The sequence below is a fragment of the Vulpes lagopus genome, chromosome 2 (genome assembly GCF_018345385.1).
Source record: "Vulpes lagopus strain Blue_001 chromosome 2, ASM1834538v1, whole genome shotgun sequence".
NCBI classification, from domain to species: Eukaryota; Metazoa; Chordata; class Mammalia; order Carnivora; family Canidae; genus Vulpes; species Vulpes lagopus.
Genome location: NC_054825.1, coordinates 35,462,713 through 35,486,553, shown reverse-complemented (window position 1 = coordinate 35,486,553; position 23,841 = coordinate 35,462,713). Strand labels below are relative to the sequence as shown.

General features: G+C 34.9%; 1 protein-coding gene across 3 annotated transcripts in view; it reads left to right on the top strand.

Annotated features, from left to right (window-relative positions):
* PCGF5 (polycomb group ring finger 5) overlaps positions 1 to 23,473 on the top strand; it is a 118,438-nt gene extending 94,965 nt beyond the window's left edge. For 2 of the 3 annotated variants that reach the window (XM_041738168.1, XM_041738157.1), the window contains exons 7-10: positions 1,395 to 1,493; positions 4,113 to 4,202; positions 11,814 to 11,873; positions 17,812 to 23,473. In XM_041738168.1, coding sequence (XP_041594102.1) covers positions 1,395 to 1,493; positions 4,113 to 4,202; positions 11,814 to 11,873; positions 17,812 to 17,859 — 297 coding nt within the window. In that variant the 3' untranslated portion in view covers positions 17,860 to 23,473. The remainder of the gene's footprint in view (positions 1 to 1,394; positions 1,494 to 4,112; positions 4,203 to 11,813; positions 11,874 to 17,811) is intronic. The other variant, XM_041738176.1, reaches the window with a different exon arrangement.
* Positions 23,474 to 23,841: the final 368 nt, after the last annotated feature.

Below are 23,841 nucleotides of genomic sequence, written 5' to 3'. Positions count from 1 at the left end.
GGGAAGATCTATGTTCGTATTTATCCCTTTGTTTCCATGCTGTCTAGAATATCAGGCTTCCCATTTGAAATGGCTAGATTATGTTTGGCTTTAGATGTAACTTTTGACTTCTTTCAATGGATACTTTATCATCTGAATAGTGACTAACTATCATTTGTAAATTTGTTTCTGCTGGTCTTTGCTAGGAAATATATTTTCCCAGGAACACATTTACTAATAGATACTAGCTGGATAGCTCTATTTTTTTTTCCTTTTTTTCTTTCTTTCTTTCTTTCTTTCTTTCTTTCTTTCTTTCTTTCTTTCTTTCTTTCTTTTTTTCTTTCTTTTTTTTTTTTTTCTGAGAGAGAGAGAGAGCATGCATGTGTTTGTGTTTGTGGGGAGGGATGGAGAGGGAGACTCTTAAGCAGACTCAGCACCCAGCATGGAGCCCAAGGTGGAGCGTGGGCTTATAACCCGGAGATCATGACCTGATCCAAAATCAAGAGTCCAACACTAACTGACTAAGCCACCCAGGTTCCCTACAAATGGCTCTACTTTTGACTTGGTTAATTTAAGAACAATTCTGCTTGCTGACCTAATATCATGTACATTAGAAGTAGAAGTAATACTTTATATCTTCAAAAGATTGAATTGCTGGTTTTTGTTTTACTATTGATAACTTTTAAGGTTTGGAAATGTAATTTTGTTTCAGAAATTAGTTCATGTTTATCATGTCTACAAACCTCATTCTGACTAATTTTCAGTTTGAGCATTCATTTGGATTGGTTTTTATATTTTAGTGATATTCATGCTTAAAGAGTAAATTAGTACTGCTAATAAAATGAGAAAAATCAAGGCACATAGAACATTGTTCTTCCAGTAAAATACTGCCACAGCACATCAGACACTGACTGGGGCATGTTTCTCCCCAGCCAGAGTCCATTACACCTGACTATTTGTAGGGGATCTTGTAGCCTAACTGGCCTCTGTTGAACCCTGGGGGTCCTTAGAGCCCCATTTGAAATCACTGCTCTTTTAAAAGATATTTTCAAGTTCTGAGACTTTTTAAAAAATATTCCTAATACTTTTAGAAGTAATATTATATATTTTATATGCTTTTTGTGACCTTAATTTTTTATTAAACTCATAATGTGTTGTTAACCAAATTGTCTAAAGGTATGCAGATTGTCGATTTCCTAGGATTTTCCTAGTATACATGATAGTACATTCTTCAAGAACATCATGTAAGTATCCAAGAATTGGGAACAGTTTTTACTTACTAGTACTAAAGAACTATAATTTGAAATGTTTTTAGAATATATTTTGAAAATATTTAAAATGATAGTGGAAGTAACACCTCTGGTTTCACTAAAATAAGGTAGAATGTTTTAATTAGTAATCTGTATTTCCTTTAGGGTTTAATGAAGAAATTCATTCGATGTTCTACACGTGTAACTGTGGGAACTATTAAAAAATTTTTAAGTTTAAAACTAAAACTTCCAAGTTCTTATGAGGTAAGTTAATAATCTCATCTTGATCATTTTTATAATTCTGATCTGAAGTAAAATTCTAACAAAAGAAGTAAATATTAACTGAGAATACATTAAATTTTTGTGGAAACAGGTTATTTTCATGTTAAACATTTAATTTTGAGAATATAGTATTCTCTGTATATAATCTGTAATTTTTAACTTAACATCTGACTAAAACACGATACTAAAAGCATTTAGTGGTTTACAATTAGAAGAGATACTTAAATAAGTTATGTGTTCCCAAAATAAATACCACAGCTAACTGGATTTTTTTATTTTTTTTTTACTGCCAACATGCTTTTAGCGTTTTTGTTTTTGTTTTTTAGCAAGACCTTTGAGATCCATTTTTACTAAGTCCTTATAGACTTCTTTTTCAGAATGTAAAACATTGTCTTTTTATGTAAAAGGATTTTGTAAATAATGTTCCTTTAATTCTATGCTATGCAAAAATGATACTGTTTAGCAGTAGGTAAAACCAACATAATGGCATCCGCATAAATGCAATTTTTACCAGTTTCCTTACAGGAGAGATAAATTGCCCTCATGTTGATCACAGCACAGCTTGTAAGGTGTTCAATGTTTAGTGATCCTAGGAGTATAGATATAATGTAAAGAGGAGATTTGGCTACTATTTCTCACCTGCTCAAATGGCAGTCTTAACAACTTATATTAATTTCTCTTCTTCCCCTTTGGGTTTTGATAGTAGCTTCTGAAGAAACGAAAAAACCGAGACTAGTTTCCTGTATAAACCAAGATATCAAAGGCAACATTAGTTCTTCATTATGTACACTAATCTTAATATGAGCAGTTTATCATAGGAGAAATAAAATAGGATTTGAACACAGGCATTGACAAATATTAAGTCTGTATTTTGAGGAAGCCTCTGATCCTAAATTTATTTAAAAACTTCTCTCAGACAATTAATTAACCTATGAATTAAAAATTCTTACTGTGGTTTGTTCCTACAAATATCAAAACATTTCCAGAGACATCAACTTTTACCTTAGGGAAAAAATTATAGAAGTTAATCAAAACCACATGGCTTGGTAAAATAAAAGATAACAACTTAAGGTAACAGTGAAAATAGAAAATGAAATTGTTTTTATGATTTGGTTTTTGTACTTAATTCTCTTCTTAAAAATTACCACATGGCAGTTTTATTTCCTTTCTTTTAAGTGTGACCCATTGAGTTATTTTCTAGTTTCCAGGAACTTGTAAGCTGCGAGGATCTTTTCTCTTACACAGTCTAACTGCTGGCACATATTATATCTCTCCATAGAAAACAACAGGGATAGGACTTTTCCTATGATTTTTAGGAAAATTCACTAGTCCTCCCCTTATTTTGCTGTCTAACGCATAAGGTGATATTTTAATGAAATACCTAACAGCTGAAGCTTTTGCAACAGCGTTGCTAATTGGGCAAGATAGTTTTTAAAAATGACAACAGAAGCACTATACCTAATTAGGTGTTGCATCCTAAATCTCTTTGCTTATGAATTTATTTTGCATGCAAGATAAAAAAATAAAATTATCTACTTTGTCCTTTTAAAAATGTCTAAGAAAACATTTTGAGGTCCATGGAAGTCAAGATAAATCATCAAAAAGCATCAGTTTAATTTAGCTAAAAATTTGTCTAATGCAATTGGAACACTACTCATTTTAGACTTAAAGTTCAAAACTCTCTAGTCTCTGTCTAACCAGACACAGAATTATTTAAAACCCATTCTTCTTCCCCTTCTCACACTTTAAACTCTATCATAGTTTGCCTTTAATAGCTAGAGAATTGAAATGTTTTATTTATAGGGACCTATGATAAACATTTAACTATGTTTTATTGAATTGATAAATCACCAGTTCCTGGGGCCTTCTTAATTATTTTGGAGGGTTGTTTGGTTCCTGCAACTTTAAAGCAAAAGTGAGCTTTGGAAAGCACAGCCTTTTTTGAAGTTTGATGAAAGGTGAGAAGAGGGTCTTGTAAGTATTAAGCAAATTACCAACTGAGCAAAACAGGCCAGAAAGCCCTAGAAGATACAGGCCTGTGGCATGGTCCTAATTGTTCTATCAACTTAGCTGCAGGCAGTTACCAGAAATTCTCAAATGCCTTGAAGTCCCCATAAATTTTCTATTCACATTCATTCATTTATCTTCTTTGAATACAAAATAGCAAGAGGAAAGCAAGTCCTCTAATCTTGAGAAGGTGAAAGCATTCTGAGAAGTGAATTCATAAGCCAAAGGTGCTGTGAGATCTCACAGTTCCTTCTCATTCTGTAAGAGACAATCACAGAAATATGTCTAAACCTTTAAGGTTGCAGAGACATGGAGTGAGAAAGCTTACACTGCGTTCTAAAATTATATGTATAGACTTGAGTGACAGGTATGTGGGACAAGACCAGAACTGCTTTATGTTACTTATATCTGAATTGTTAATAGTTATGAGATGGATCAAGTGCTTTAAATAAAAATATTCAGTGTTCTTTTTGAATAATGGTTAATACTTTTATTTTGTTATACCTATTTGAATCTTTTTTGAAATTTGGAAAAGTATAAGAAGCTAATAAATTAAAAATTCTGTTAATGGATCTGTAACTATTCTTTTTAAAGTTGGATGTGCTGTGCAATGGTGAAATTATGGGGAAGGATCACACTATGGAATTCATCTACATGACAAGATGGCGACTAAGAGGCGAAAACGTAAATTGCTTTTATATTTATCTACGTGTACAGTTATGTGCCATTTTGTTACTCATATTTAACAGTGTTACTTAGAAACAAACAAACAAAACTAGCTTGGGAAAGAGAAGAAACTGATTCCTTTTACTGTTTATCCCAGCTATTCCATGATAATTGGTCCCAAGTACAAGACCAAGATCTGTGTTAAATGTGGTTTTGTTATATTTAAGGTGAGTTAAAAACCCATCTAAATATGTTCAGAACTCTATTAACCTCAAGACAGAGAAGATGGCACTTACATTGTTTTTAAACCCCTATAAAATATGGGAACTTCTAAGTACATGGAGTCAAGTGGGGAGACTTAAGTTTTGCCCTGATTAGTACGTTTAATGGTTGATACTACTTTTTGATTATGGCAGAGGGGACAGATGGGGTAGAATGTAGGTAAATTTTTTTTCAGGTACCTCCTTTATATGAAAGTGTAAAATTGGACCAAAGGGTAAGTGAGTTTGCAGTGGTTTTCTGACATCAGAGTTAGATTGTGGCTTAGGCCCTAGATAATATGGGAGAAATGATGTAAAAGGAGAAAACCTGAGAAAATCCAAAAAACCCATATGGTATTTTGTACCATATGTCTGCTTAGGGTTAATGAGAAGGTTCAAGCATATCTTTTCAGAGTTATGTATAACATTGATAGTAAGGAAATCTGAGGGACTAGGGTTTATAAAGCTGAGTGAGGAATGTAGTACTAATGCTACCAGAAATTCTCTTTATAATCTGATTACATGAATACACATTGAGATTGACTAGAAGGTTGTACTAGATGACTTCCAAGGTCCTGTTGGACATTAAGATTCTATGGTGTTTATGGTACAATATGCCATACTTCTAAACTATGTGTATTTTAATCTCTCTAATAAGCTAGGTCTTACTACATTTTCTTATGAAAATATAAATTAACTATAAAGACAAAATTAAGAAATGTAATCTCAAAGACAGGTAATACAGAATCTGAATATGACAGTTGCCATGTTATGGTGCTTCAAAAACATATTTCTATGGAATGTGAACATCTGTGGAATGGTTATAAAACCCCAAAACATTTTTATTGTGTTGTATTCAATGGACAAGAAAATTAGCTATGTTTTTCAGAAATGTCTTGATATAACAACAAATGAAGCACCTAACTTCTAAAGTCAGATTTTTTTTTTTTCCTGAGTCCCACTTGCGTAAAGCCTTCCTTATGAGGCTGAATTCTCATGACCAGGAAGAAAAAAATATGTTGTAGTACCAGTCACCTGCTAGTCGTGTGCCCTGGAAGAACATATTAGATCTCTCTAAGCCTCATTTTTTAAAAAACAAATCTAATTATCTTTGTATTTGGTAAACTACTATCTGCCTTTTTAGGACATTATTTATAGTTTTTTGAAATGGTTCTACATTACCCTCACTGAATCCTTCAACCAAAATGTTTCAGGTACCAGGTGCAGATCAGAGTACAGAGGTAGTTCTCCCTTGTTCACACTTGGGGCCTAGATACTGTGATATTACATATAATATCATAGTGATATTCTTTTAGCTTTCTTTGATAAGTCATTGGGCATTTTAATATGTGTTAATGATTTTCAAGTGCTAGGACTAAGTTTGCTGTAAGAAACCTAGTTTGTTTGTTGAAGAGATGTAAAAAGTCATCTATTGCAAGACCTCTGCTAGCACTCGCTTGTCCTTCACTCAATCACTTCTTAGAGGTCACCCACACTGCCAGTTATTTTAAAGTCAAAGCATGAAAGAGCTAATTTGTAGAAACTGTTGTTGACTATCCGTTAAGTCAGTCTTTACTTCATTATGTTTCCGGTTACACATATCTGATAGTTTAAATTCCTATTGTTTAAGGCATATTTTAATAAAAGTTGGTTGGGAGAATGGTTCAGTACCTTATGATTTTTCATTAGGTAAAAACTAAATCAATAGAAAAATGATCACACTTTATATTTAGTACAATGGTAAGTAATATATTAGTCCATTTAATTTTTTCAGCATGACAAACCTGTTTTTCTATTTGTTCTCCTCCAAAACCGTTTCCAGCTTCAGTCTTTACAATCTCAGTAGTCCCAAGATTTAGAGTTGCAGTTTTCCAGTTTCCAAGGCCAAAATCCCTAATCAGTCCAGATTAGTTTCTTTTTCTTTCATCTATTCTTAGCATATTCTACAACCTCTCGTATCAGAATACTATGATCAGTATCCAGTTATCTCTTACCATTTCCACTTCTACCACTCTGGGCCCAACTACTGTCACCATTCTCCAGAACTTCTATAAAAATCTCCTACCTAGGCTCCATGCTTCCACTCTTGCCTCTACCTGGGGCTCCCCTGTTGTCCTTGCCCTGCACAGCAGCCAAAGCAATCCTCCTGAGACAAGTTAGAACATGTTACTTCTCTGCTTTGAACTCCCCAGTGACATCTCCTATCATGTAGATAAGAACCATGGTCCTTCCAGGAACCTATAGATACAGACCCCCATAATTTTCCCCAGACACTTCTGTGATCTTACTCTTTACTCTTCTTTGGCTCACCACATTCTGGCCCCACTCACTTCTGTTTCCTCTAACACACTGGGCTTTCCCCTGCCTCCCTAAGTCACCACCAGAATCCTTTTCTTCACCCTCTTCCCTCAAAGAATTTTGCTTCCATGTCACCTTCTCAGTGAGGCCTCCAGCTTTTCTTAATAACACAACCCCCACTCCCAATATGGCATTCTCCCAATCTGTTTTCATGTTTGATTTTTTTCTGTGGTATTTTTTTCATATCACCTGGCATACAGTGCCACTTATTTATGTTTATTGTTTGTCCCCCAATTAAAATGTAGTCTGAGGACAGGGATTAGTATTTGTTTACTCCTGAGTCTCTAGTACCTAGTGCAGTACCTAGTACAAATATGCAATAAATATTTGTTCACAGAGTAAACCAAATGAAAAATTTCTTTTATAAGATCAAAGCTATGAAAGATATATCTTAAAGATCATGTCGTTTATTTAAATCTCCATTTCCCATTTGTTTTTGGTTAAATTTTAAATTTTTGCTCATGTTCCAACTAATTATGAATTATTATAATAGTAATTGGTGAATTCTGATACCTAGAGTGAATGGACAAATTAGCAACAGTCATTTCTTGATCAAGCCCCTAATAGTGTACTTGTTGCAATTCCATCCCTCCCTACCTCTACTCTCCACTGCCGGCAGGATGCCAGGATGTCTGAAAAGCTCACATTACTCTGCCTTACTGCTATTGCTACCTGGCTGTGCCTTGGGCTGGGGTCAGCTGATTTCCTAAACTCATGACCTTGTGGTTCTTTTACTTGCTTCTAGTACTTTTTTTACATTAAACATTTTGATTTACCTATGATTGATTTGTTTACTTACATACACATGCCTACAACAAGACTAAGAGTCTAACTTATTCTAAGATTTTTTTTGCCAAAAATATAATTGAATAAGCCATACTTTATCTTAGTGTTTTGTCATCATTATTTATGCATATGTATCTATACACATGTGTACACACACATATATGTACATGCATGTTCCTGGACATTCTGTTTTGATCTTCTCGGCAGATCTTATCTCCACATCATGTTATTCATTATGTATAGTTTTTATAAAAATTCAATCACTTACCACTCACAATTTAAAGTCCCTCATAGTTGTCCATTTTCTTTGGGATAAGTTTGAATAAATTTCAACTAATTTACAAGGCGATAGGCCTTCTAGGTTGCTTTAGGATATATATTAATATATTTTTTAAGATTTTATTTATTCATGAGAGACAGAGAGAGGCAGAGACACAGGCAGAGGGAGAAGCAGGCTCCATGCAGGAAGCCTGATGTGGGACTTGATCCCTGGAATCTGGGATCACGCCCTGAACCAGATGCTCCACCGCTGAGCCACCCAGGTGTCCCTATATTAATATTTGTTAAGGCTAAGGTCATTATTCTTTTTTAAATTGTGTTGGCTAGGGGATCCCTGGGTGGCGCAGCGGTTTGGCGCCTGCCTTTGACCCAGGGCGCGATCCTGGAGACCCGGGATCGAATCCCACATCAGGCTCCCGGCGCATGGAGCCTGCTTCTCCCTCTGCCTGTGTCTCTGCCTCTCTCTTTCTCTCTGTATGACTATCATAAATAAATAAAAATTTAAAAAAAAAATTGTGTTGGCTAGTTTTACCTGTTTATTTTTTCAGATGAACTTGAGAATGGGATTGTGATTGGCATTGGAATAAATTTTTAGATTGATCTGCCTGGAATTGGAATCTTTGCAGTTTTTTTCATCTCTTCAGTGTGCAGGAGTGTCCTCCTTGTATGTTCTGCACTCTCCTACATCTCTGAGTAAACCCTGTGGCTCTCTTCCCTCTTCACTCTGGATGCTGCCTCTGTACCCTGGGTCTTCTGCCTCAGGCAAGGCCACTCTATATTCTGATAACCTTACCTTGTCCAATGTTTAGACTCCTAGGAGGGATCTTGGAGAAGTCAGTTTTGCCTGTTTCTCAAGAGCAGCAGCATATCTCCCTGTGCCACACAGCATCTGTGCTACTTTTCTTTATCCTGGGGCAGTTCCACTTCAGGCTCAGCCTGTTTTCTGTAGTCCTTGCAATTTCTGGATTCTTGTCTTCATTGTGATGCATTTTTGAAAGGTTTTTATCTTTAGGAACCAAACCTCTGGTTAAACTTAGCTAACTCTTAGAGATTTTTCAGTTTGTAACAATATTGCCACCTGAAGATGTTATACTCAGAAAGATGCTGTATCCTTTGCTTATTAATGGGAGAAAATGTACGTTAAAACCAGTGCTTCTCAAACTTTAATGTCAGTAGAAATCACCTGGGGATCTTGGTAAAATACAGATTCTGACTCAGTAGGTCTGGGGGTGGGGCCTAAGATTCTGCATTTCTAACATACTCCCAGGGAATGCCAGTGCATCTAATCTTTGGACCATCTTTTGAGTAATAGGATTTTAGGAAATGTGATCCATGACCACTGGCTTACCCTCTGGCTTCCATATCTGTTAGTTGAGGGTGTAGAATTACAGAATTAGATCTCAGTATGGAAGGTGTTTATAGTTATCTAGACTAATCACAATACATGATCCTGTTTATATCCATGCAGTGTTCATCACATTTTTGAAACATAAATAGAATGATTTGTACTGTTGTGCAACTTCCTTTTTTTCATTTGATGGTATATCATGGTGAATAAACAAACTTGATATGTAGCTGCAGCATAATTTGATTCACACACTCCTTTGTGGAAATTTAGATTTTTTTCAAGTTTAACATTATAAATAGTGCTATATTCTAATATAAAATACATCCTTTTGCACATGTGCAAGCATATTCATTGGCTAGATTCCAAATGTGGATTTACAGCATAGTAACATGTTTTAAATATTGATAGACATTGACAAATTACCCCCTTAAAATATTTTAGCAGTGTCTAATTCTACCAGTAACATGAGAGTGCCCATTTTCTGACATCCTCACCAACCCTGCATATTATCAATTTTTTGTTTCTTCTGTGAAATTTATTTTCCTGTCTGTTGCCTTGCTGTTGTTTTTCCATTGTGATGTTTGTCTTTTTCTAACTTCTAGGAGCTCTTTATGTATTCTGGGTATGAATCTTTAGTTATATATGTTATAGCTATTTCCCCCCAGTTGTGTTCTGCTTCCTAGTTTTTAGAGTTTAATTTTTTACTTACTCGTTTGAGAGAGAGCATGCACAAGCAGGGGGATGGGCAGAGGGAAAGGGAAAGACAGGCTTCCCACTGAGCAGGGAACCTGAAGCAGGGCCTGATCCCAGGACCCTAGGATGGTGACCTGAGCACAAGACAGATGCTTAACTGAGCCATCCAGGTGCCCCTCTGCTTCCTAGTTTTTACTTTATCCTTAAATTTTGAGTAATAATACTTGTCTTGAAATTTTTTAATAAGAATGAAATATTATATAATAAAGAACCTAGCAGAATACCTGACATAGTAAATGTTAGTAAGTTTATGAATAACATATATATTTATCTTGTTATTATAATTCTTTAACTTCCTCTTATTTCTGGGAGCTTACTGTTAATATTTTTCCATTTGGCCCAAGCTTTCATCATGAGCTCATGCTCTTTCTGCTCATCTTTTTTCAGAGTAGGTTGAGTACTAACTCTCAGTACAGCCCACGCCCTTTCCCAGATACCCCTTCTAACAAACCCCTGCTGGGACATACCTGAAATTACTGTACCACATTTGTCTTTCTTTAATCTGCATTATTAAGTAATTTTGGGCAAAGCAAACATCCTTCTTGACTGATACCAAAGAGATTAATAGGAAAAAATAATAATCACTTAGTGAAATAGCTTCTTTCACCTTAACTCTTCACTCTTAAATGCTTTTTGGGACTTGGCATTGTTCAGGACTTGCATAGTCTGCTAGACCAGAGCATGGGACTCTTCAGAGAGAAAAGGGAAGGTTGCTAAAGGTAGCAGTGTTGGGCATGTCCTATAGCATGTGATGAGCCCTGTACAGAAAGGCAAAGACTCACTTCTGGAAAAAATTGCTAGTCTTTTGGGAAAATGGAAATTTTCTAAAATTTTACTGAAAAAGGCTATATTTGTTTTAATCATTGCTTCCTTTAATGTTCTTTCAGAGTATACCTTTTAAAAAACTACTTGCTCTTGGATGTTAGATTTATCCTGGTTAATTTACACCTATTTTCTATGTATTTTTTGCCATTTTGAAGAAACCTACAATGTTGAATTCATATATACATAATTTTAAAGTATATATTTCATTGTTTATAATCATGTTACAATTAAAATAATGTTCATATTTAATAAGTATTTAGCCCAGCATTGAAAAATCAAAATTTGGGGATAATTTTCTTTAATCTGAACAGTTAAAATGCCAAAAATTAGTGGGTTTACAACTGAATCTACTCAATATTTTTAAATGTGTTCATTCATTGATTTACTCATGAAACATTTTTGAGAAGCTGCTATGTGCCATTTCTGGGCCTTAGTTATTAAGATTATACATATGAATAAGATACAGACTCAAGGAGTTCACATTATCATGCTATTAAAATAGATGTGGAAACTGAAAATTTAACCTGAGCAATATAAAAAACTTAATCTAAAACAGAAAATGGACCCATTACAGCTTGGGGCAAGCTGCTTAACCCTTTCAGAGCTCTGAGGTCCGTAAACAGTATCACTTTCATGGATAGTAAAAGGGAGAGTTCAGCAAGATTAATCACAGTAAAGGGTGGAAGAAAGAGGGTACCCCTCTCCTGGATTGAAGAGATGAGAGTTTTCCCAAGAATTATTATCTGAAGAGGAGATGGAAAGGTTAGCCACCATTTTGATTAATATTTACAGAATATTAACAAAACTGATATTTAGATATTAAAGTTGTTTCAGGCTACATTTTACCAGTCACAAGTTAATAAAATCTTTGAAAAACAACAACAAATCAACTACCATAGTTTGGAGAGTGTTTACTTAAAATTATGTTGACTCATGTTTGACGTTAAGATAGTTTAATCAGTTTTAAATATGTATCCAGTTGTGGATGCCTCTTATCTGATGAGTTCATCTCCTCCGCAGTTTCGGTGTCTGAACTGCTCAGCTTCGCAAGTCTGCTCTCAGGATGGCCCTTTGTATCAGGTAAGAGGCACTCACGACTGTACATATTACTACCCTCATGATGCCTGCCAAGATGGTGACTGCTTTCATTCCAAACTCAAGTTTAAGTCATGTAACTTTGCAGAACTAATATTTGAACTACAAAACTTCATTTTTCAATTTATGTCCCCAAAGTTTCCCATTATTTGAGCTCTCTTGCATTTACCTATTTCATTTCACTGAATTATAAATGTTAAGGCCATTTATGAGTCAGAAATTTTTAATAATTACTAGTTTCAGCCCTTGAGAAATCTCCATTTTGGATATCTGCTCCCTACTTAACACTTCTTTGTATAAATTTGTGTGTGTGTGTGTGTGTGTGTGTGTGTTTTTAAATCAGTCACCCACAAGTGAAAGATAAAATACCAGATTAGAGTAAGGTCAATGATAGCAACAACCCAGTGGCACCCTGAGTCTGCTTACTAGACCCCACTCTGTCCTTTACTTGGGTCGCTCTTTGAATACAGAAACAGTAGTGGACTACATTTTAATTGGGATGATAAATTGTAGTGATGCTTCTGCCTTCAACTATAACTCATACATACATGGTTTTTTGCTTTCACTCTTGGCACTGATGTCTATTTCCTTAGAAATAAAGATGTTCATAAACTCTGATCTAAAGTATTAGAGAACTGGAGTAAGACCAGATTTTTAAAAATCCTCACAAATTCCCTTTTCTTTTTTCAACACTTCATAATGGATTATAGTTTTTTCACAGAGTTGGACTTAAAATTAATAAGGATGTACCTTTAGCCAAAATTCAGCTAGAAATTTTCAAGGAAAAAGCTACCACTTTTTTATTTCAAGAAAATATTATGTACATAGCTTTATACTATTTAATTTTTAAATTTAAAATGTTTTTAGACTCCATGAAATGAAAAACTTTCTAGGAAACTACCAGTGGACTAAATTTATCCATGAAGAAAGAAAATTTAAATGACTAAGTCATGAAAGAAAATATTAAAGAAATATTTTCTCAAAAAAATTATTTTTCTCAGAGGATACATAAATTGTTTTATGGTAATGCTGTCCCAAATTTTCAAGCAATAGATTTTCCCATTCTAAATTGTTCTAAATTATTGAAAAAGGTGGAATTCTTCCAAGCTCATTTTACAAAAGTACCATAATCATGATACCAAATACTGATAGAAAATCCCCAACTAGAAAACAAGTTTCAAACTAATTTTGTATACAAAGATGAAGAATATACCAAAATCATATACTAAAAGAATAAACCAAGACCAAATAATATTTTTATCAGAAATACAAGAATGGCTTAATATTGGGGGGACAGAAATAATATATATAGTAGAAACATTCTATACACACACACACACACACAATTTCAAAACCATTAGTAGATACTGAAAAGGCATTTGATAAAATTCATTATTAAGTCCCAATTTTCCCTACCAACTTCTTGTGAAAATTTTCCAAAAAACAAGTAAGTTGAAATAGTACAAAAGAATATCCTTTACTTTTACTTAGAATTTTACCAATTAACATTCTGCTACATTTTCTCCCCCTTTGTTCCTTCTCTTCCCTTCTCCTCATCTTATTAATCTCTTTATAATTGTCTGTTGTTTCTTTGTGAAACCGTTTGAAAGTAAATTGCAAGTATCATGACAGTTGACCACTAATTATTTCAACAAAAATTTCCTAAGATCAAAGACTTCCTCATAAATAACCAAAATACCACCTCACACACAAGAAATTGAAATAGTATGTAAAATATTATAAAGATGTCACTTCTCCCCATAATTAGATTATGGAGTTTGATGTAGGTTTCAAGCACACTTTTAGCAGATTCTTACTGAACTGAACAGAATCAGTCATTCTAAAGTTCACCAGGAAGTATAAACCAGTATTTTTTTTTTTTTAAACCAGAATTTATGATCAGTCTCATTTGTCAGTAATCAGGCAGGGAGGTTGGGGGGTGGGGGTTGCTGACACGCACACTGCCACATGCTAAAATGTATCTTAAAGCTGAAGTAGTTAAAATAGGGACTGACTTAAAGCATAGACACAGGAATAAAAAGAACAGCTCAGGAACAGACTCTCTAGTACATATGAATCTATAAATAAAGAGTATTTCAAGTCAGTGGAGGAGAGAAAAGATTCACTTAGCAAATACCAATTGAGCACTTAACTGTGCACTGGTCACTTTTTTAGGCCCTGGGTAGACAGAAGTAAAAATAAGCAAAATTCTTCTTCCTCATAGAACTTATGCTGTAATGATGGTTTACAGATGAAAAATAAATGAGCAAAATTTGTAGTGTGAGAAGAAAAAGTAGATAAATAGAATATTTTAGATAAGATAGCTAAGGGAAGACTTATTTGAGGTGGTGATTCTAGATCAAAAGGAAGTGAGAGAAGTAGACATGCGTATATCTGGGATAGATGCCTTGGGCGAAGGGAATACAGTGGAAAGATCCAGAGGAGTGGTCTGTCTAGTTGCTTGAGGGTTGCAAGGAGGCCAGTGAGGCTGGACCAGAAACAGGAGTTGGTGGGTGGTGGCTGGGGTAATCAGTGAAGTTGGAATATAGATGTTGGGGGGTAGGGTAGTAGGTTTTGTTTTCAATAAATTCTACTGCAACTTTTGGTGGTGGTAATGGAGATTCAATCCATACCTTACATTATAGGAGATTTTCGTGGCTTAAAGTGGTAAATATTCAAATTGATAGGAAGAAATAGAAGACTGAATAATCTCCACATGGGGATGGCCTTTCTCATTGTATATGTAAAAGGAAATAAAGACAAACCAAGTTGACTGTTAATGTTGAAAAGTACAAGGCAAAAATACCACAACTAAGGAAATATTTGTAATATATGACAGAAATAAAGAATTCATACAAATCTGTAAGACAAAATTCACCTTTCCTTAGAAAAATGAACAAAAGACATGCTAAGAGTCACAAAAGAGGGAAATAAAACTGGCTCATCAGCATACAAAAATGGTTAATTTCTTTAGAATAAATAAAATACTATTTTATGCTTATTAAATTGCCATATTAGGAGGGAAGAAATGATAATATTCATTATTCCTGAGGCCACTAAAGAAGTATATTCATAGTTCTTTTGGAAATGTAAAGATAAAATAACTTTCTTGAAGCCCAGGGTGACATTTATTGAAAAGGCTTTAAAAATGTATATGCTGTTTGAACTAGCAGTTCCACTTCTAAGAATCAGCCCTGATCATTGGGTCAAGATTAATTTAAAATCCCCAAAACAAAACAAAAGGAATAAACTAAAACATATGACAAAAGATTTATTGATAACTTAGGATGATTTTCCATAAAAGCATTATATTCATCCTTTTAAATAGTATAGAAGTCATGGAATTTTTTTTTAAAGATTTTATTTATTTATTCATTATAGTCACAGAGAGAGAGGGGGGGAGGGCAGAGACATAGGCAGAGGGAGAAGCAGGCTCCATGCAGGGAGCTCGACGTGGGATTCGATCCCGGGTCTCCAGGATCGTGCCCTGGGCCAAAGGCAGGCGCTAAGCCACTGCGCCACTCAGGGATCCCAGTCATGGAATTTTTTAATGAAAATTAAAATTTTACATGGACAAAATTATTTTCTAAATACATGTAGCATGATTACAGTCTTGGAAAAAAATACGTACATATACAAAAAGACTAGAAGGATATATACTAAAATAATTATGGTAGTTCTCTTTGGATGGTGGTTATTTGAGTGATTTTGCTCTTGGTGCCTTTCTGTATTTTCAAAATCTGTTGTGAAACCATGTTACTTTTACAATAAAAATTTTTAAAGAAAAGCAGTACATCAATGAAGATCAATGTTACCATTTTCTAAAGTTATCACATTTGAAATATATACTGTAGAAGTATCTTTTTTATTTTAGTACATGATGAGAATGAGGACTAGCAACTCTACATCAAGTTGAACACTAGCAGGGTGATGTGCCACATTTCATGATAGTACGTGCAGCACCATTTTACTTCAGAAAGCAAATTGAAATACAAATAGAACTTAAAAGTATACCTTTCAGTTCCCAGAATTGTAAAACTTTTCAGTAAACTTCATGTGTCATCATAGAACAAACACAAATGGTTACTTGGAGAAAACCAAACCATTTTCAGCCAAAACCAGAGAATCCTGACCATTGATAACTAAGCCATTTTACTTCACTCTCTACCTTCGTCCCAGTAGAATTGGTGATGGATTCTTCTATATATTATGGATTCTAGACCAAGTGACTTATTTGCCAAAATATGCAGATTCAACAGAATCCAAAATAGAAAGTAAAGCTAGGAGAGTGTTGTGACAGTGGGCAAGCTGCCACTTGGGCCAGGGAGAATGGGAAGTAGGAAAGTTAGGTAGGCTGTCTGGGCAGCAGTCTACAGCTAGCTGAGCTTCAGAAGACCCAGGGAGTGGCAGTCCAGGTGGTTTCAGCGGTTTAGCGCCACCTTCAACCCAGAGCCTGATCCTGGAGACCGGGGATCGAGTCCCACATCCGGCTCCCTGCATGGAGCCTGCTTCTCCCTCTGCCTGTGTCTCTGCCTCTCTCTCTCTCTCTCTCTCTCTCTCTCTCCATCTCTCATGAATAAATAAAATCTTTTAAAAAAGAAAAGACAACCCAGGGAGTTTTTTTTTTTTTAAATAAAATGCAGATTCCTGTGCCCCACTCCCAGATACTCTGATTCAGAAGGAACAAAATTTACACCAAAATAGATTTAGACCATGGAAATCTTGAGAGACCGTGACTTTTACTCCAGCCCTCAGAACTAGTGGTGGCATCACCTCAAGTCCTCGACTGGGAAGGGCAAGACCTAGAAATTGTTATTTCCACCCTCCAGTCGCATCCTAAGCTGAATGGAAAAAGACTCCAACGACAAGTCTTCTCACTATACAGCCTAGCTATGTATGATCAGTATAGAACCTCAGTCCGTCTCCCTCATCTATATGAAAGAGTTCACAATTTCCTGTCCTGGATTTTTACATTCACCTACATCAAGATGAAGAGGAGCTGTCAGTGACAGTTTCCACACTTTCTTGGTTTTGTAAAAGGAGCTCCTCAAAATTTCATTTAATCTGCAGCCTTCAGAAAAGCAAAACCATTGGTTCTCCAGACCTTTCTGACTCTGTGATGTTTAGGTTCTTAATGATACAAACTATAGGGGAAAACAGCTAAGGAAGTGGTGGGGGGGTGGCCTGTGCTTCTCATCAGCAGGAAGCACTTCCCTCTCCAGTGTGCTGTCGTAGGATCCCTTTGCAATAGTCAAGCAATGAAGGACCATCGGAACCTTTCAATCATGTAAGAGTCCACAGTGAACATATAACAGTATCAATGGACTGTTGAAAGGATTGAAAAAAAAAAAAAAAGAAAGGATTGAAAGGAGGTTCCACGTAGCATCTACTTGTTTTTCAGCTTTTTTAAAGGACCATTAGAGTGTAAATGTTAAAAAGAAAAAGGTGTCAAGCTTAACTTAAAATTGTGATTTGTGAAAACTACCCCAGTTTCATAGATTCACAGCAAGACGTCTTTGTTAACTTGTGACTCAATGGCTGTCAAACGGCAGCACTGGATAGAGTCCAGCCCCCCCTCCCAAGTTTCATGACTGATTGAATGAATGCCTTTATGCAGAATCAGAGTCTTCAGGCCTCCCCTGGCCCTGCCCCTCCCTATGTGTTACAGTAGTAAGTCACACACCCAGCTAGTGTGACATCAGCGAGACTTTGAACTTGACTTTGTTACATATTACGGAAAACTTGACTGATTCTGAAAAAATAGCAATTTAAAATTAATTTTAATGGTAACTATCTCTATTTAATTGTCATAATCACTAGTACCAGGAAGTATTGTAATAACCCTGCATTAATATCTCATATGTAATCTTTATTGTTTTCATATAAACACAGTCTTATTTATCATCATGTTTCTATTTTATAGTCCTACCCCATGGTATTGCAGTATCGACCAAGAATTGATTTCGGTTAGACCAAGGGGCCTTGATCCCACTGAGATGAATCCTGCACTTTGTTTACTCATCAACAGATCGCACAGTGAACGGTGTGTGGACGAGGGGGACACAACCAGATTTTCAGCATGCAAATAAGGCCATTGTCTGTCTCTAAGTTGTCAGTTGCATTTATGTTGTTTCTATTAAGAGTGAACCAAGTGCCATTCTGCTACTGAACCACCCGCATAAGGTATCTGTGCTGTCTCACCATGTACCATACAAGCCAGGGTTGAAATCAGCTAGGTGTGCAGCCATGATTCAGCCTCCCGCATATCTTGCTTGCTTGTCCTGAGACTGTTCTGATGTTTGATTACACTAGTACTATGACTCAATCTGTGTGGTGTTGCAGTTTTCACATACTTAATATTTTATTAATTTTTGTTTAAAATAGAGTACTGTACAAGAAATAATTATTGTATCTTGAAGTTATTTTGTATGGGAAAGTATTTAGAAGAGTGGTTTGTGAGCCACTGTCCTGTTCTCAGTAAGCTTTTTGTGTGCAAAATAGTTCACTCTTGAGTGTTCAAGTCTTTGGGAAAGAATTCCAATTATTCTTATCATTAGAGCACATTATAGCTGTAGACATTTTAAGTCCTCCAGCGGTGTAGTCTACCAGTTGCACAGGAGGGCACATTAGCCCTCCAGGTTGAACATGTGTGTGACTCCATGGAGACCTGAAGTTCAATTCATACCCATTCTAGACATTAACAGCTGGTCACATTTACTCTAACAAAATGGATGCATCAGTAAGGTCGATCTTTCATAATGCCTTATGAAAGCAGGTGCTGCTTCATGAAACGTCACTGTGTAGCCCTTTTTGTATATGCATCCTTATATTGTGGCTCCCATTTAACAAGTAGTGTCTCTCTTTTTAAGTTGGCCTTAGGTGAGTGTCATTGTGGCATGCAGAGGGTTATGATGATTTTAAATATTAGGATTTTTAGAGAAGATAACATTAACCATTTTATGGATTTCAGAAGTCTCAATGCAATTATTAATTAAAACTGTTAGTTACCTGTCACATTTCCAAACCATATGCATAAAATAGAGTAAATGCAGTGTAGTAGGTAATATGCTAACCAAAATTAATGGTTTGAGGATATTTCATTTTAGATCCTGTAGTAATCAGAGGGAAACGGGATTGTTTTATACATAAATTCATTAAGGTCAGAGCTGTGATAATGTCCTTGATTTTGCAGTTTTGTTAATAAGTCTTCCATTCATTTTGAGATTAGTCTGCAAGTCAAAGAAAGTCTTGTTACCTTAAATTACATGAAGAATTTCATTTTAAACCTTTTAAAATTTACAGTTGTTTTCAGAAAACTTCTTTGGAAATTAAGTTTTATTACTTGCTTCAAAATAAACAAGTTAACCTCTGAAACTTAGGAAAAATCTTGAAAGTTAGGAAAACTCTGTTTTAGAAATCTGACACGAGCACAATCTGTGTGGTACACACATAGTTTTTATACTGTATACATTGTAGATGTGCTACATTTTCCAGTAAAATGTATCACAGATAATGCCTTCTGAATATCAAAATGCTTCTTAGAAATAACATTAACTCTAAAAAACAAAATACAGCTAAATCTTGATGCATTTCACAACATATAAAAGTCTGAAACTTCCTAATTACCTTTTCCATGTGTCTTTGTTTCAAGTTAGAAAGTCAGTATTAAAGTCTTCTACTGTTTTTGTTTTGACGTCTGTGAAAAAGGTTATGGCAATGCTTTCTGAATTTCATTTTGTTATATTGTGTTTGTGCCTGGAAGGACTCAAAAGCAGAATTTAAAAGGCAGATTTTTGTTAACACTTTAAAAACGGTTAGAACAGATCATTATATTCAACCAAAAACAATTTACTCTCCAGATGCAGAAATTATTTTGCTGTGTTATGAAACCCAATTCCCTGACATCCCTAAGAAATTTTAAAATTATGAATGTGTCACATCTAGGTCAGTGATTAAAATAGTGCTTTACATGTGGAAGTTAATTAACTCAAAATTAATTGAGAGTGCATTTTTAAAAACCACAAATGAGACCTGCGTGTTTTTGGGTCCCCAGCCAAAACTTAGAGCCTTAAATGAGTTTTGTATACCTGATCTCTTTAAATTTGGCCTGTTGCTGCCTCCACTCCTTTAATTTCACTATTTTCCAAGGAAATATATAGGAAGCAATTATGGGATTGAGAATAGTTTTGTATAAAATTCCTTTATTCAATGTTAACACGCTAACCTTTTTATTGAAATGCAATGGAATATGTGCCAAAACATGTGAAAGATAACCTTACATAAAGAAGGGCATCAGTTACAAGTTAGGGAAAGGTGCACATTTTATGATGGTCCCAAGTAATACAGTGTTACTATTAAGAACCATAGACTTCTTCAACAAACCTCTTTTGGTATATTCAACTATAATTTTCTAAGTATGGGACTACTTTCATGTCAAGCAATACACTAATTATCCCCTAAGCCAGATTATGGAATTTGCAAGAAAACAGATGCAGAAAAAATATACAGGCAACTTTTGTGGTCCATTTTATAAACTTAGGGTGCTAATAAATCTCTTTATATAAACAACTTATAGAAATAATCATCTGAATCTGCAAAATTGGAGAATCAAACTAAATTTTTTTTAATCTGTTGTTCAAAATAACTTTACTTCCATAAAAGATTTTATAATCTGCTTTCTCTGCCTTAGATATCAGAGACATCAGAGAGTCAAGGAACCTCAGATATAAGACTGTGGTCCATAGATACCACTTTAGCTGGAGTGAACAGACCCATTAATAGAAAAATCAGAATACGGCCCTTTCTCTAGATTAACTGAAACACTGTTAAGAAGTATAAGAAAATAAACTAAAAGGCTCATTGAGGGGGTAATATAAGGTCATTCAGTCTGGGGTACAGGTACCTTGGGTAATGTCTTTTAATTACTTTCCTAAAAGTGTATTTCTTTAGTCTCTTTATTCATTGGAAATACGTCCCATACAAATATGCCACATTTTATAAATGTAATGAGTTTGCTCTACTACCTTATATACTCTAATCTAAATTTAAGCAACTCTATAAGGGGGAAAAGTGTGTTATATAATATTGTGAACTGTTTAGCTTTATTGAAATATTTAAGAGAAAGTGCCTCATTGCTAAAGTGCATTTCTGTTTAGATTTACTGCATAAATTTTGAGTTATCTGTTCCTGTCTCTTATGAATGGTTTTGTATCTAACTAGGCACTCATAAGTTTGAGTAATCTCTTTTTGAAAGATTTTCATAAGAAATAGAGATCACCAAAGACCTTCTACTGTTCATTAATAACCATGGTAAGACAGAGAATTTTAACAGTTTGGAGGTTGGAATCTTTTAGGTTGCAATTTAATTTTATATAGTTAGGCAATAACCTTGAGTAACTGCTAAAATATCACCAAAGAAAGATTTGAAGCTGATTTTTGTGATGAGATCAATCAAATGGAGGTTTTTCTTGCAATAATCAGAACACACTTCCTTTCAAATATGTCCCTTGTTTTCCCAGTACCACTTGATAGGTCTTAGGAAATCCTCAAAGATGAGAAAGAGATAAACACCACAATTGGCTTTCCCTTGGATGCAAGTGGAAGAAATGGATCCTTTGAAAAGAAAACTGAAATGGAGATTTTAATTCTAATTTGAGAAGCTCCTTAATTCATTTCATGCAGCCCATATAAATTAAAATTATGCTTATTTAGTTCCTTGATTCTTAACATGAGAAATTTTATTAAAGGCAGACTTTGGTAGAAATGCTGACCATGCTTACATGTATAGAAAATAGTACATTCTATTGGATTTACATAAGGCTTTTTTTTTCCTTAAAAAGTAACTCTTTGGCCTATTTCTCAGTGATTACTTTGTAATTAGAATTTAGCCATATAGCCAAACTTTGACAAAATGGGTCCCAGATCAAGAGCGTATACATCAAGTTAAGCATTGCCCTCCCACCGTTCTCCTTGGGAGCTTACCCTGTCACCATCTTGAAGGTAAGGCTCACATGATGCAGTCCTTCTGGTAGCTGGGTAAGCTTCTCGGATGCACTCTGCTACATACTCTGGTTTATCATAAGGAATTGTCCAGCAGGCTAAGCTTTATACCGAGATGTTAGTTATAGGAATTACAAAAATGAATGAGTTTGCCATAACTTTAATGTTTGGGACTAGAAACAAAAACATGAAAATGTTAGTAATACTTTTAAGATATAGATATATATCCCTGCAATAAGGAACATAACATGTATGCCACATCTGGTCTATGAAAAACTGAAAAATATTAAAGAAGAGCTCAGAAACCCCTTTGAAAGCACAAAATAACCAACCAGTTTTGGATTTACTTGATATACCTAGTTCTACATGTAGTATTTCAGTGGAAAAACATCAGGTTGAAAGTTCATTAAAATGTGCTTAAATATACATTTAAGATTTTCATGGTTTTCTTCTTCTCAAAGCAAAGGCATTTTCCCAATAATTTTAAATGATTCTCTTCCTTTAGTCTTCACAAGTAGTGTGTTTACTATCCTTACTGTATTTGCAAATAGAATTAAAATGCTTGAGTACTTCCTTTTCAGAAAGTTATGAAATTAAACAAATATAATTTATTTTAAATGTTCATTCAAATATGTATACCCATTATGCCCCTTTTTCTAGGATTCAATACTGAGACAATGATCTGAAATGCCTTTATCTTTAAATATAGAATCAAGTGAAACAGAGATGTTAAAATACTGGGTCTAGTTTGCTTCCATCTTTCAGAGCTTCGTGGCGTAAGAAACTAACCTAGAACAAATGAAGATTAAATATTCCTGGGCAATGTAGAGCTAGTAAACAAATTATCTATCCCTAGACTTCACCTCAGGCCACTGGAGCAGAAGTTCTACACACTAGAAATGTAATGGGATCAGCCTAACATTTGGGGGGTTCGGTTTTCTTTTGCTGTATTTTTTAGAATGGGGATGGGGGCCTAAGTGTCCTTACGAAGCTGCGGCCCATGACAAGAGCTTGTGGGAGGGCGCCAGCCTTCCGCTGCGCTCCTGCACCTGGCAGCGCAACAGCAAAGCACCAGTTTTTAATCGAGCAGCCCTCACATTAAATAAAACCATCATAGAATCTATTGTACAGTTATGTTGCTAATTTTCCTTTGAAATATAAAATATTTTAAGCTTTTTTTGTCAAAAGTGGTAACATCTTAATACAAATAAAAACCTTTTTGTGGTTGTAAGATTTAGCTTATAAATCATTCAAATTGAAGTGAAAGATTACCAGGTCATTGTTAATGACTTAGTCTATTAAGAATATATGTATTTTTGTAAAGGAAAAGCACTTGTAGATATTTAATCAGTACAAGATATATGTCTGTTTTGCAGAAAATAAAATGCTGCTTAGAGATTCTCTTTAAATATTTTTTATTTTTGTGCTCAAATGTATTTTCTGTTGATCAATGGAATGTTCTGTATAAAAGCTGTATGGTTGTACCGTTGGGCTAGATTCTTTTGTTTTTTAAAATCTGGACTTAGCCAAGTATATTTGACCATGTTAAAAATAGTATCTTTGTTATTAAAATTTTGATTGCATAATTTATTGTTGTCTGTCATCTTCAATATTAGTTGTAGGTTGCAGCCTCAATTTCTACTGTAGCAAATTTTATTAAAATTTGTTGAATATTTGAGATCATAGCTACTCTCTCAAGACTCTTGAGCTGCTTAGTTTTAAGACAGTAGGCTGCCCCTCAAGGAATACTTGAGGTCTGCACACACACATATGCTTTAGAACAGTTTCTTATTTTGTTAGCTTAATCAAATCTAAATAACCCTTTGAAAGTAACTGAGTATCAAAAAAACGCCCAAGTGAATTGAAAGCCAGACTGCTTTCTTCGGCCCGTTAGAGAACAGTTCTGTGTTATTACCCCTGTGTGTTCTTGCCCCAGGAGTTCAAACTAGGCTAA